The sequence below is a fragment of the Lygodium microphyllum genome, chromosome 2 (genome assembly GCF_053477565.2).
Source record: "Lygodium microphyllum isolate KBCC chromosome 2, Lygodium_microphyllum_v1.1.10, whole genome shotgun sequence".
Classification (NCBI taxonomy): Eukaryota; Viridiplantae; Streptophyta; class Polypodiopsida; order Schizaeales; family Lygodiaceae; genus Lygodium; species Lygodium microphyllum.
This window is the reverse complement of record NC_141136.1, coordinates 67,564,187-67,577,264: the sequence shown is the minus strand read 5'-3', so window position 1 is coordinate 67,577,264 and position 13,078 is coordinate 67,564,187. Positions and strand designations below refer to the sequence as shown.

The 13,078-nt window shown below is 39.6% G+C and overlaps 1 protein-coding gene across 3 annotated transcripts in view; it reads right to left on the bottom strand.

Annotated features, from left to right (window-relative positions):
- Positions 1–623: 623 nt before the first annotated feature.
- LOC148039845 (calmodulin-binding transcription activator 3-like) overlaps positions 624–13,078 on the bottom strand; it is a 51,749-nt gene continuing 39,294 nt past the window's right edge. Inside the window, exons 3-12 of one of the 3 annotated variants that reach the window (XM_087694516.1) lie at positions 6,794–6,841; positions 6,361–6,476; positions 6,093–6,178; positions 5,962–6,007; positions 5,036–5,782; positions 4,163–4,708; positions 2,212–2,907; positions 1,334–1,930; positions 967–1,251; positions 624–722 (exon numbers count right to left, since the gene is read on the bottom strand). In XM_087694516.1, coding sequence (XP_087550642.1) covers positions 660–722; positions 967–1,251; positions 1,334–1,930; positions 2,212–2,907; positions 4,163–4,708; positions 5,036–5,782; positions 5,962–6,007; positions 6,093–6,178; positions 6,361–6,476; positions 6,794–6,841 — 3,230 coding nt within the window. In that variant the 3' untranslated portion in view covers positions 624–659. Of the gene's footprint in view, positions 723–966; positions 1,252–1,333; positions 1,931–2,211; positions 2,908–4,162; positions 4,709–5,035; positions 5,783–5,961; positions 6,008–6,092; positions 6,179–6,360; positions 6,477–6,636; positions 6,713–6,793; positions 6,842–13,078 lie in introns of those variants that run through there. The other 2 variants (XM_087694534.1, XM_087694525.1) reach the window with 2 other exon arrangements.

Genomic DNA, 13,078 nt, shown 5'->3' with positions numbered 1-13,078 from the left:
AACATTAAAACTCATTTTGTAAAGGTAAATATAATTTCGACAGATGCAGGAATTCCACTTTCTGTTATGTACACTGAAATATTTGGGATTCTCTAAACATTAACTAGTTTTTGCAACTACAAAACGGAATAACCAATCCCTGAATGTAAGGATCACTTTCTTCATAAATGAGAAATCACACAATCTGGCCGTCTATGTAACTTTGCCCTTCCAGCCTTTCATCATACTTGGGATTATATACAGTGGTGCCACATAGGCACAGCAGATCTTTCCAAATGTAGTCTCTGCATGTCCTTGTGTCTGATAGGTAGAGCAGCATGTGTAAGTTTGAGGTTGGTATAGAACTCTTCCATATGTCATGTTCAAGTGGGCATAAACGAGCCAATTTAAGCCTGTCAGTAACAGAACTCTTCCACTTCACACCTGGGAAGAGTTGTTTCAAAGTCAATCCTGCTATGTTAGAATATAAACCTATATGAGGAAAATTGTTGAAAATGAATGCCTCCGGAGAATAGTGAGTTGTTTCATACAAAGCCTGAAATCTACGGTATGATACATCACTACCGGCTAGATACGGTTGCTGGTAAATTTACATTACGTAAAGTGACTCCATCGGGTTAGTGAAATTTTGCAACAATATTTTCAAATGCTAAGGTGTTTCATAGCATTGCCAAATCCTCTCTACTGGGTGATGTATTGTAAGACTCCCCTTCAAAATGTGACTGCACAGAACCAAACGAACTCTCAGTATCATGGAATCACAAGCTGATATCAGAAGCTTTGCCAACAAGCACCAATTGAAAATAGCAAGAGTGTATAAAAGCAAAAAAACCATAAGACACCATAGAGAAGGATTAAGAGGCATGCCAAAATAGAACTTGTTTTGGAGAATTTTTGTGCTATTGTAACAAAGAAAACAAGGTAAAGCAAACTGCACTCATTAATAACGTAACACAGATACATTACCTTAGTCTTCTGATATCCCTCCACCAGCCTTCGATACTGTTCTCTGGCTTCTGGAGACCTCACCATAGACTGTACTCTTGCAAGAGCTTTTTCTAGTCCTACCTCTATCTGTTTTCTTCCAGCTTTTAAAAAGTCATCATCACCATTTTGTGTTGTCCCATCGGCACAAAATCCCCGTAAACCCTTTCCTTTTCTTCGCCATCTCAAAATGGCTTTCTCAACTATTCCAACTGACCACAATATCTTCTTGTACTGTTTCCGAACCTGATGCCCTCTAAAATGAGCCTGCACAAAACACCAAATACTCAGTACTAGCTCATGCTGATCAGTGCAAATTAGAAATTTGAAACAAGCATAAATGTCAAACCTGTATCTTGACAACGTGCTGACGAAACAAAAGATACTCTTTGCGGCCTTTCCAACCACGAAATTTCTGTTGTATTCTTATGGCAGCAGATTGAGAGATTTCATCATCCTCATAGCTTAGACCACTTCTGTTTGATCTTTGTGCAGCAACAATGTATCGAGCCTCTTCATTTGAAATTCCATATTCGTCCTCCTGGAGGATGAGGGATTCCTGCTTCTTTCTAAAAGAATGCACACGAAAGGCTGTTTGGATTCGAGCTGCTGCTTGTGCGGCATTTCGCACAGCAGCAAGTGAATCTTGCAAGGACAGTTGATCTTGAGATTGACCATGGGAGGGCTCCACAACAGTCCTTTCTGAAACTGTTTCTACAGCTAGTTCACCTAAATGAGCTCCAGACATGTTACCATCCATATTTGGCTTTAATGTCAATAATGAAAGATGGCTAGTGAGTGATGACTCTGCAAGGTAACCCGCAATCCCCTTGTGCCGTTCAATGGAAGCCAAATCAGCAGGAGTTTGTCCATCTGGGAATTTTGTAGTGGGATCTGTTTTTAATCCTGGAGCTGCACCAGCAGCAAGAAGTGCTACAACCATTGCCTCCCTGTTCATTAAAAACGAAAAATCAAGAAACGTATAAAGACCAAAAAACAGAGCAGACAGACAGACATTATGCAGAATTGCATGCTTCTCTAGAAATTTGGCGTGTTCAGTGGAGAAGTGTACACCTATCTGCAAGCAACAAATGGCATCTGCTCTTTCGCTTGCACATTTGGTATGCAGACCTTAATAGTTCTATTCGTACTTCTCAATATGGCTGAGATGCATGAAAAGTATCAACCGTTTTATAAGGGAGTACAAACTCATGAACATGAACATACTTGCCTGCCACAATGTGCAGCCCAATGAAGAGCAGTCCAACCCCGTGAATCTCTGAAGTTTATATTCACCCCAGCAGCCAATGTTGGTGAAATAATCCAAGTATAACCAAGTGCAGCTCCCATGTGTAAGACTCCCAATCCATGTTCATCAAGAACTGATGCACCTTTTCCACCACCTGATGCCCTTTTCCTAAGCCAAAGGTGCAGTTTTTCCTTCAACAATTTCTGAATAAGCTGCTCCTTTAAGCTTTGTGATAAAGAGCCTGACTCTGTTAATTGGTCTTCCATTTGTTCCCATTCCTCATGAACATTCAAAGAGTTCAAGTCAGTAATCAAACAACTTGTTTCATCAGAGCTGCAACTGTCACATGAAGAAGTCGGTGACAACATGCAGGCCAGACGAATTTGGAACAGCATGTCTCTTTTATTCAAAGGTCCACGTTCAAGGGCTTCACCAGACACTTCTGGTGCAGAAACCTCAGCATGATATTCAAATTCATGAATGTCACTACAAGGGACCCTATCACTTCGTGTGACATAGAAATGGACTTTTCCAGGTGCATGAGGGGGAGAATTGCACCGTAAGACCCCCGGCTGCAACAATTCTGCAGGGACCTCAATATCCCCAAACATACAGGCCCAATTGTACTCCGAAGGATCTTTTACTGCATTTGTGAAGTTTCCAATAACAAGCACCTGCAAAAAAGAGCTACTGTAAGAAGACATCACGATATTTTAAATCGCCCTTATCGTATCATCATCTTTCCCGTTGGAATTCTATATATTCATATTTCAGTCGTTACAGCAGGCTCAGGCACTACAATTTCACCAAACCAAATAGAGAATTGAGTTGTATCGATGCATCTCAGCATGAAGTGAATTAGCATTTAAAAATTACAGAATCTGACACTATACTGACAGACTAGCTGAGAAGCAAGAAGAGATTGAACACAAACCACCAAATGAATAGAACTAAGAATGATCTTGGATTGAGTTGAACACACAAAACAAAGAGAGGTTTATGCAGAAGACAAATAGATGTTTACACAGAAAACAAGAGGAAGATGTGGATGCTAAGATGCATTGAAGAGGAAAAGACATCGGCTTCATATACATTGTTGAAGGGAAATTTGTGAACGAAGACATATAGTACAAATGAAAGAGCAGTTTCCATAATCACGAGAGTGGAAAATGCAGAAGCTGATGAGGAACCACAGATTTTGCAGTGTGCTTGCCATTATTCAGTGAAACTGAAGCTTATGCAAATAAACATGGATTTTTGTGGGGGGAAATCATCAGTTAAGGAAGGATAGATGAAGTATACGGTAGAAAACATGGATTCAATAATTAAAGGTAGTGTACACACTGTTCTCAACTTATTTCCGCCAAACAAGTGTGATAGTTCAGGAATCAAACAGAGATGGTGTATGGATAAACTTTTTTTGATTCAGACCCTGAACATACGACAGAAGCATTAGACAATAAACTACATGAGTGAGAAAAGTAACACACAACAAGATGAAACAGCAGCTAAAAATAAGCATCTATTAAATTAAGACAAGGCAACCACACACAAAGGCCTGAGACAAAAGAGTAGAGCTTGCTGCAGGCTGTAATTTTTCCTGCTGCTTGTAATGTATTGGTTCATCTCTCACCTCCATGTATCACCTGTCCTAATGTTAGTAAAGTGCACACGTGTTTACATATAATTGACTTTTTTGACCAGTCTTCCCAACCATAACTAGATTAGGTGACCTCAATGGTGCTTAGGTTAGTAGAGATATGCAAACCCACACAGCCTACACAAGTTGGCCTAGTCTGGTGGACTCTCAAAATTTTTAACACTAAGGAGGTGTTGCTAATCAAGTAACATGACAACTTTGAGACCTCTCATAGAAGATATTAATGGTATTCACTAAGCAAGGTATCTTAAAAATGAACAGTAACCAACCTTAGTTTCAACAGTACAAGTGGCAACGTTGGGTGAAAAATCTGATATCGTAAAGTATTGGTCATGTTGTAAAAAGGGCAGTAAACCACCATCTAGCTGCATCTGCTGTGCCAAGTTAGAAATTTCAATGCCATTGTGGTCCTCTAGTGCACTAGCCCAGTATGTCGCAGAATCTGATGATACTGGCAAAAGCGAGTTTTCGGTATCAGCTCCAATCTCTTCACTTATCCATCTGTTGAAACTATCAAGCTTCTTAAAAGTTTCTTGTTCTTCACGCTGAGAAGGGGTATCAGCTTGGAAATCTCTAAAAACATGTGAATACTGAGGCAAATCTTTGTTCTCTGAACCGTCAAACCTGACTGGCTCTTGTTGGAAAGGGAACAACTGCTCAGATCCCGGAAAGGTTTGAGAAAACTGAAGCTGAGGATCTTGTGCTGTTTGTAAAAGCTCATTGCAAAGAGTACCATTTTGCACACCCCCACTATCATTCAAATGTTCCAAAACAGTACTCCATGGAACACTATAAGAGTTTTGCCTGTTAATGATCTGCACATATAATCAAAAAGACAATGAGCTCATATTTACAGTCCAAAAATCCAATGAGATATCTAAATCAAGTACCCAAAGGAGTTTTCCAGCAATAGATACTAGCAGACCAAAGAATCCTAATGAGGTGAAAGGACAAGCGTCATGAATTACAAACAAAACAAGGCTGAACATGCTACTTACATACCAAATGAAAATACGATAACATGTACCTACTTATGAATAGATGTACATTCAAGTTTTCCCCTTAGATATAACTGCCAGCATTGTCTACAATTTGAAACAAATATCTCAGCAAAATTTCAATGCTGTGAGTTTTGCAACAACCTCAGGAAGAACTTGTATAGATTCTGCTTCTGTAAGCCCTGGTGTGAAAGATTGTCGTGACTGTGCATCAAGCATATTAAACAAAGATGTCTCATTCATCATCAGCTTTTGATCTCTCTGTCCGTAAGGACCAGGTACGATCATAGTACTCTGCCTGTCTTGTTGCTGCCGGAGTACATTTGACCAATCTGATAAAGCTCCAGTCCTCTGGTCATGAATTCTGCTATTTGCGTGCCCTTCCCAATGTTTGCCTTGCTTTATTAGCTCAGCAAACTCTAACAGATCAACACCACCTGGTGGTATTAAGGTTCTATTGTCCTGCTTTAAAGGTAACCCCTCAGCTGTTTGCATCATATGGTTGATTGCAGATGTTCCATTCCCATTGGGAAAGGTAGGGTGAGTGTGAGCGTGCTGCTTTACATAATTGGGTCCATTTTGATTTGCTGCAGAGAAAGATGCAGAAGACTGAAGGTGTCTAGCATTAGCCATAGGTGCCCCTCCTGACCTAATAATTCCATTATGCTCTGATTCTCGCAAACGGTGCTGATCTGTGTCATCACTTGACTCAGGCTCATCATTTTCTGGTGAATGTGTGCGACCATTCCAATCCGCACTGTTGGGGCTTGAGGCACGTGGTGAGACAAGGGGTGAGGTTTGAGCAGAAGAGGTAACAACACCACGCGAGTTCCCAACAGACCCTCCATCCACTGAATAACTGTTTGGAGAGCGCGTACCGCTCCTGTTCCCCTGAATCCAAAAACAACAAAGAGAGGCCCATCAAGACCATAGAACAACCTTGGACCCCGTTCTAGCCTTTGTTTGCTGTTTTAAATAGCACTTGACAAAAGAAAGGCAGCCCCTAAAGCTTGCAATGAAAGCTTAAAAAGTACATCAGAAAGTTGAACTAAAGTTTAAGAGAGCAATACCTCTTTAACTTCTCGATAGTGAACAAGAACAATGTGCTCGTGGGCACTGAAAGAAAACAAAGCAGTTTTAATGAAATGCACATTGCAGACTATCAACTTCAAACAAAAGTGATAGAAGAGATGAAAAATACTCTAGCATCCAATAACTTCGGCGTTGAAAGTTCTCATTCTCTTCCCCATGTGCATAGTAGCAGTGTAGAACTTCAACGCTTCCAGCCTGAAAGGACCAAGCTTCTTTACAAACAGTGCTAAATTTACTTTAAAGTTAGCATTAAATCACCATGTTCAGGTCAGAGTCAAGCTATGGCACTCTAGTTCAAAAAGACAAAAGAATTAAACATATCATCTTGAAAAACTCATGTTAACTATAGGTCTGCGGATTTCCATGTAACAGCTTACTTTTAGCCTTTCGTGGGCCTCTCTAACAGTCTTTCCATCCTTCTTCTTCCTCCAATTATGGCCATCCTTGCGAAAATACCGTAGAGCCTTACGATCAAATAGAAATAATGATCCACCTACAGAAAATATAAAAATTAACTTAGGAGATAGCCTCTCTCTCTCTCTCTCTCCAACATGAAGGAGTTTCAATTAGAGAGATTTACAACTCTCATTTGACGCAAAAGAACCCAAATATCATGAGTTGTCAGCTGAGGACGTTGGGATACAAAGGTCAACCTTGAATAAAGGAGAAGTGATAGAATACAAGACATGTTTTCTTGCTTTGGGATGTGCTCATGGACTAGTGATGTACAGTGGTTTGTTGTCTCATTGGGCATGGTTGGATGCTCTCAGATATTGAAACAATAAAAAGGGTGCTAGTGGAGTGGATTACTGATTGGATCACCAGCATTGACACCAGATGTCCAGAGCTTTACCATCTCTAGCAAAACAATCAAAATAGCAGCAGACCATGCATATCAGATATTCTTTATAGCACCTCCGTACATGAGAGAGAAACTATACCCACCACACTCCTAGCACCCCACAAATTGAAGATAGCACTACACATAAAACACAAAGAATGTCGAAGTCACTAGAATGAGAAATGTGAAAGAACTCCTTATTTAATCAAACCTCCTCTAAGATTTATAATTAAAATGAATTCTAATTTGGGTACTTTAGCTCTTGGCATGGTGATGATTGCACCAATAGTGAAGGATTTGACATCAAGCATGCAGTGGACAAGTGTACACCTAATGTGAAGCTTTCATTAAATTGAAAGTTTCCACCTTAGAATAAAGCTACATCATGAGTTTTGTCCAGTAAACAGCATTAAAATGCCAAGCAGCCCTAGTGTCATTAATATAGCTCGTGGCATTTGTGAGGAATTAATGCATTCTCTCTAACCTTACATACACTAAGGCATGTTCACATGCAAACGCACACTGATGTGTGTCTACATGGGGAGTAGTATACAGCTAACAAATCCTCCTTCAGTCATGGGTAACTAAGCCCATGACACAAAATATAAAGAAAGGAAATATTAAAGGGTCTTACCTCGAATAGAGGCAATGTCTAATCCCATACAATGGATTCTAAAGAGGAGATACATAAACGAGAGAGATGCAACATAGCATGGTCTTGACATAGTCTACTAACAAGCTCACAGACCCGAAGTAGAACATGGTTTAAAGGGGCATGTGCATGGCTCAAAGGCTAAACAAAAGCTACCATGGGTCAAAGGCATTGGACACATAACCAAAGGGAAAATACCCAAGTACAGCTTTCATGCTCAACTCAGAGATCATGCAAAAAGTGGTTGTGACCTCCTTGAAACATAGCTTCTCAAAGAATCGAATTTTTAAAAAAGTTCAACTCTTTTTTAATTAAAATCCAAGCATAGGACCCACACATTTATTAAATAAGTGATAGAATGGTCTTAGCACATGTTTACATGGCGAATGTCTAATTCCAATTACATACTTTTTAACTTTACTTTCTTTTAATTGTTTAATACTATAATCAATTTTCAGAAAATTTGATGGGATTCAAATCCCCCCTTGATGTCAATCATTTGCAATGACGACACCAATCATTGGTCGCTTGGCAAGGTTTTTTTTTCCCCAATGGTAAAGGCAATCTTGGATGCATTGTTGGAGGGCTAAATAGGATGTCAAAGGACTCCAACACAAAAAGCCCCAAATCTTGCCAATAAAATTTGGGAAAATTCATGCACAAAATCTAAAAGCTCCAAATTTTCCATACAAATTGCCTCCAAAAACAAAAGTTTAACTTTAACCTCATCAAGGTTTGATCAAACCTTAACCAAGCTTATCCGATAGGTCGACCTTGATAGGGTAGCTAAAGACGTGGTGCATGGCATTATAGAGACACAAGACAGATGAAGCAATAGTGCTTTTTGCAGTAGTCAACATGTTCAGGCAGGTTGTGTGGCGTACAACGCATCAAGTCATGTAAATCATAGGTTGCAACGAGGCTAGGATAGGTGGCGTTCAATCTAGCGACACACAAGTACTAACAGGGCAGTCAAACTAGCCATGCTTTCTACAAAGACTGGCAAAGGGACAAGTAGAGCACATTTAGGACAAGATGGAGCTAGTGTCACGACAATGTGAAATTTTATTGTTTTGCTTAGCATTTGATTAAAAGTTAATCAAATGTATTGATATGCCTTTCATATGTCAGGTACAAGTTAATTATTTCAGAGTGTGGGAACTAGGGCCCCAAGATATTAGTGCCAAAGGCAAAAGTCGTAATTAAGTTACACTTGATAGATATTAGGTGGTACCCAATGTCGAATTTGGGCCTACACCAATTTATTGGCTTCTAATGTCAATGGTGACATTAGAGACTAGTCATTAATTAATTAATCAATACCAATCTAGGTGTCAACAACTGCTCAGGGACACTTGGGAGACAAATTAACCTAGCCAATTTAATTATTGACTAGTGGGATTTTTTTTGCACTAAAATAATTATTAAAGTAATTTTCAAAATTAGTATACTGAAAATTAATTTAATAAGCTAGATAATGCTAGAAAATGGGATTAGAAGGTTGCTACTTGGCAAAACTTGCCCATGCAAGTGGGAAGGACTTTTTTTTCCTCTCTTTTTTTCGCTTTTTTTTTTTTTGGGGGGGGGGGGGGGGAGTTAGGGGGGGGATTATAGCCTTGCGCAAGCAGAGAGAGAGAGAACTACCATAGCTGCTATAACAATTGACATGCCATTTCCAACCAGCAACAGATCTTCCAAGAGATGGTGATGCCCTAAAGAGACTACAACAATAGGTGACAGCAACTTGAGGGCTATTTCAACCAAATAACATCGTATTCGATATGTTCCATCAGTGAAGATGGCTTTTATGGCTATCTAGACAATGCAACGACAAGTTTCTTCCATTTTCTCATGATGGAAGTCTGAAATTTCTCTTTGACGTTCTCTCTTATCCTAAAGCCATTTCTCAACTCCCCTCACCATTTTCCTCCAATTTGAGTCATCAAAGGTTGAGATATTGGAAAATCTCTGTTGTACATCCTAATTTACAACACAAATTAGGAATTGACAGCCACATTGGGATACATGCTCAGAATTTAGGATCTGTGACTTGAATTCTAATAGCTAAAATTAAAGAATTTCAAGGAGATTCAAGAGGCCAACCAGCCAATGTCAATTTGGGGCTAAATTTGTCTCGCAAAGAGCAAGGTGAAGTCCAATCCCCCAAGCAAACCAAAGGGCAAATTGGTCTGAAGGCTTGTTGGTCAATTTTGACAACAAGAGGCACTTGGATTAGAGAAGGGAATCAAAGAATCTCAGTTATACTCCATCCATTTGCAATAAAAGCTAAAGATATATTGCAAGGGACGTCGGCTTTGGGGCTTTAGGGCCAACATGTTGTCCATTGTCCAAGATTAAGGTAGTAAAGTGTGCATTTCAATTTATGTGGATTAATTACTTATTGTAAATAGTGTTAAATCAAGTTAGTACCACCTTATCCGAGGAAGAAGGCTGGTTTCATGGTTCCATTGCTAGGATACCATCAAATCCCTTGACTTGGTGGGCCCAAGACACCTAATTGAAGGCTAGAAGTTTTGCTCAAGTACAAAGATTGTGTTCAGCTTTTCATTTACAGCAAGTATGTCACCTTAAAGTGAGATGGGATCAAGCAATGATGATGCATCTCATTCTGAAAATGCACATAATGAAGGGGACAATGCAATGCCTAATCTTGGAACAAGCTTACAGTATGGACAGCAAAGAGAAAATGTGGTTGTTGACCAAGAAGCAAGTCCTTCAAGGCCACAAGATGCTAATGACCAGCAAGGAGATGAAGAATATGATGACCAATTCAAGGCTCGGTTGAAGGTAACAACTAACACCTTTGTTCAATTGGCCAATAATCCAAGTTTGAGAGATTTTTAAATTCTCCCAAAAAGGACATCAAGGGCAAGAAGAAGATGTCATCTTCAAAGGCTTTTGGGTAGCAAGAAGCTTCCAAAGAACAGCCACAACAACCTGAAGATGCACCCAAGGTTGGGGATACCAATGGGATTGGATACCCAAATGCAAGGCCATCTTGGTAGTGCCAATCCAATGGGTTTCAGACATCCGAGTATGCATGCAATTATGGAGCAACCAAGATACATTGATAGTGACACTATTTTCCATGCTCTAGTAGGTTGGGGACCACATACGAGAATGTATAGCACAACTCCTTATAGCATGCAGCGACCAACGGATTGTGTGCAAGGCTCATTGTATTCGAGTATGGCTGGTAATATACATAACTCTATGTATAACAGCATTGGCATGATGACTGGGGCACAAAGTGACATGTTTGCTAATGCATCTAAACCCCCCAAATGCTTATGGGGCTCAAGGAATAAGTGTTGGTCATGCAAAAGTTCTTTTGGTGTTGGCCATGATACAAATACAACAAATGCACCCTTTTTGCAACAACTAGTGTATGACAACTTGACTCCCCGAGGGGTGGCAAAAGACTATGATGAGGGTGGAAAAGGGGTGAAGTTTGAGTACTTAAGTGGTGCACAAAATAGGCTGAAAGCCTTGCCTTTTATTCAGAAGTTTGATGCAGCCTATTTGGGGGGAAACTTCACCAAATCCTCTAAGATTTGAAAGACAGCCGCTTTCTTGAAGGGGATTGCATTGCAATAGTGGTCTACACTCTTAATGCAAGGTAGAGCACCATCAACATGGGTACAATTCAAGCAAATGTTTGCATGACCAGTAATTTGCAATGCACATCATAATAGCTTGGAAAAAACTTGATGCAACACAATGCAAGAACTTAAAACAGTATATAAGAAGTTTTGGGATGCCTTGCTACCAGTAACTTCTTATCATCAAGTTCGTCTTCATGAGCAAGTGGAAAAGTATGTATGTGGGCTGCCTAAGGAAATCAAGGATTTCACCATCAAATCCATGGTGTCTAGTGTCTCAACTTATAGAGAATGCAATTACAAATGATGTATTGCTGCATGGGAAAGTTTCAAGCTTCCCAAAAAGTGGGGAGAAGCCGAATAGGAAGTTGTCAAAGGTTAAGAAAAGAGATAAATCTGAAAATCAGCTTGAAAAGAGGCCAAAACAGCAAGGGCCGGAAATCAATTGTGCAGCATATGGAATTAAGGGTTGCAAATGAATGCTTTGTTTGTGAACAAGAGGGTCACATGGCTAAGGACTGTCCCAATAGGCAACAAGGTGAAAAATCAAAAATCAAGGAGATCCCAAGGGTAAGAAGCCCAAAATATCAGTTGGATTGATGCCAAACGTTGTTAGTGATCAGCCCAATGATGATGCTACTAAGTTATGCAAAGAGGGGGGTAAAATCAGAGATCAGCATGCTTGATTATCTCTATAGACATGCCAACCCATCTAGTCATCAAAGAGAATGAGATGAAATCCATCGGAGAAGTCGATATGACATGCAAGGGTCATGCAAAGCCTATCACACTGCTCATTGGACAGCTTCATTTGCACATTCAAGGATATGTGGACAACAAAGAGTTCTTTATTGCTCCACTTGAGGGTTGTGATGTCTTGCTTGGTATGCCTTGGTGCCATCGTGTGCATGCAATGATTAATTCACATGGTAAAGCTACCACTATTCAGCAAAAGGACAAGACCTATACTTTCGAATGTAAAGTTGAAAGGGCAATCTGTCCCTATTGTATCAGTGTTGCCATTTCCAAAGTAATGAAAAATCACCTTTTAGCGTTTGGTTTTTACTAAGGATAAGATTGATGATGAAAATGTTGGAAACGTGTCAAAGTTAGAGAAGGATCACATTTTATTTCTAAAAATGTATGATTGCTTCTCTCAGTCACTCCCGCAACAGCTACCGCCTAAAAGGCCAGAAGGTCATGGCATAGATCTTGTCGCTACAAGTAGCCCACCTAATAAGCCACTCTACAAGGTAAGTGCAGCCCAACAAGAGAAGATAATGAGTCAGATGAACGAGCTGTTGGAAAAAGGACTGATTCAACCCAACTCATCTCGCTTTTGTTCTCTAGTACTTTTGGTGCAAAAAAAGGATGGTTCATGGCGTATGTGCATTGACTATCATGATTTGAATAATATCATGATAAAGAATCAATTTCTTATCACGAGGACATGTATTTTTGAAACCTCACTTAACATGTCGATTAATTTTTAATCATATGGTAAAGTAAATGTTGCACATGTAAAGTGTAATTGGGATTAGAGTAAATTTACGAGCCCAAGACCCAAGAAAATCACGGGATGTCAAAGGCAAAAGTTGCTATAAGTTATGCCACACATGTACTTAGTGGTATGTGGTGCCAGTTCTTGGCCTAGGTCATTCATTTGACCATAAGTGTTAGTTGGTGACATTAGAAAAGTGACATTAAATGGTACCTAACACTAATTTGATGGTGAAAGATTGCGTAAAGACACTTGAAAATGAAAGTTGCTTGGCCAATTTAATTATTGGCTAGTCAGATTATTTTTCTGCACACTGAAATAATTATTAGATTAATTTTCAATATTTAAAGACTAAAAATTAATATTTAATTATGGATAATGCTAGAAATGCCCATGCAAGATTAAAAAACGTCTTTAGAGCCTAGTGAGAGTCATTTTTAGTACATTCAACTAGCTACCAAGAGAGAGGAGATGCTGC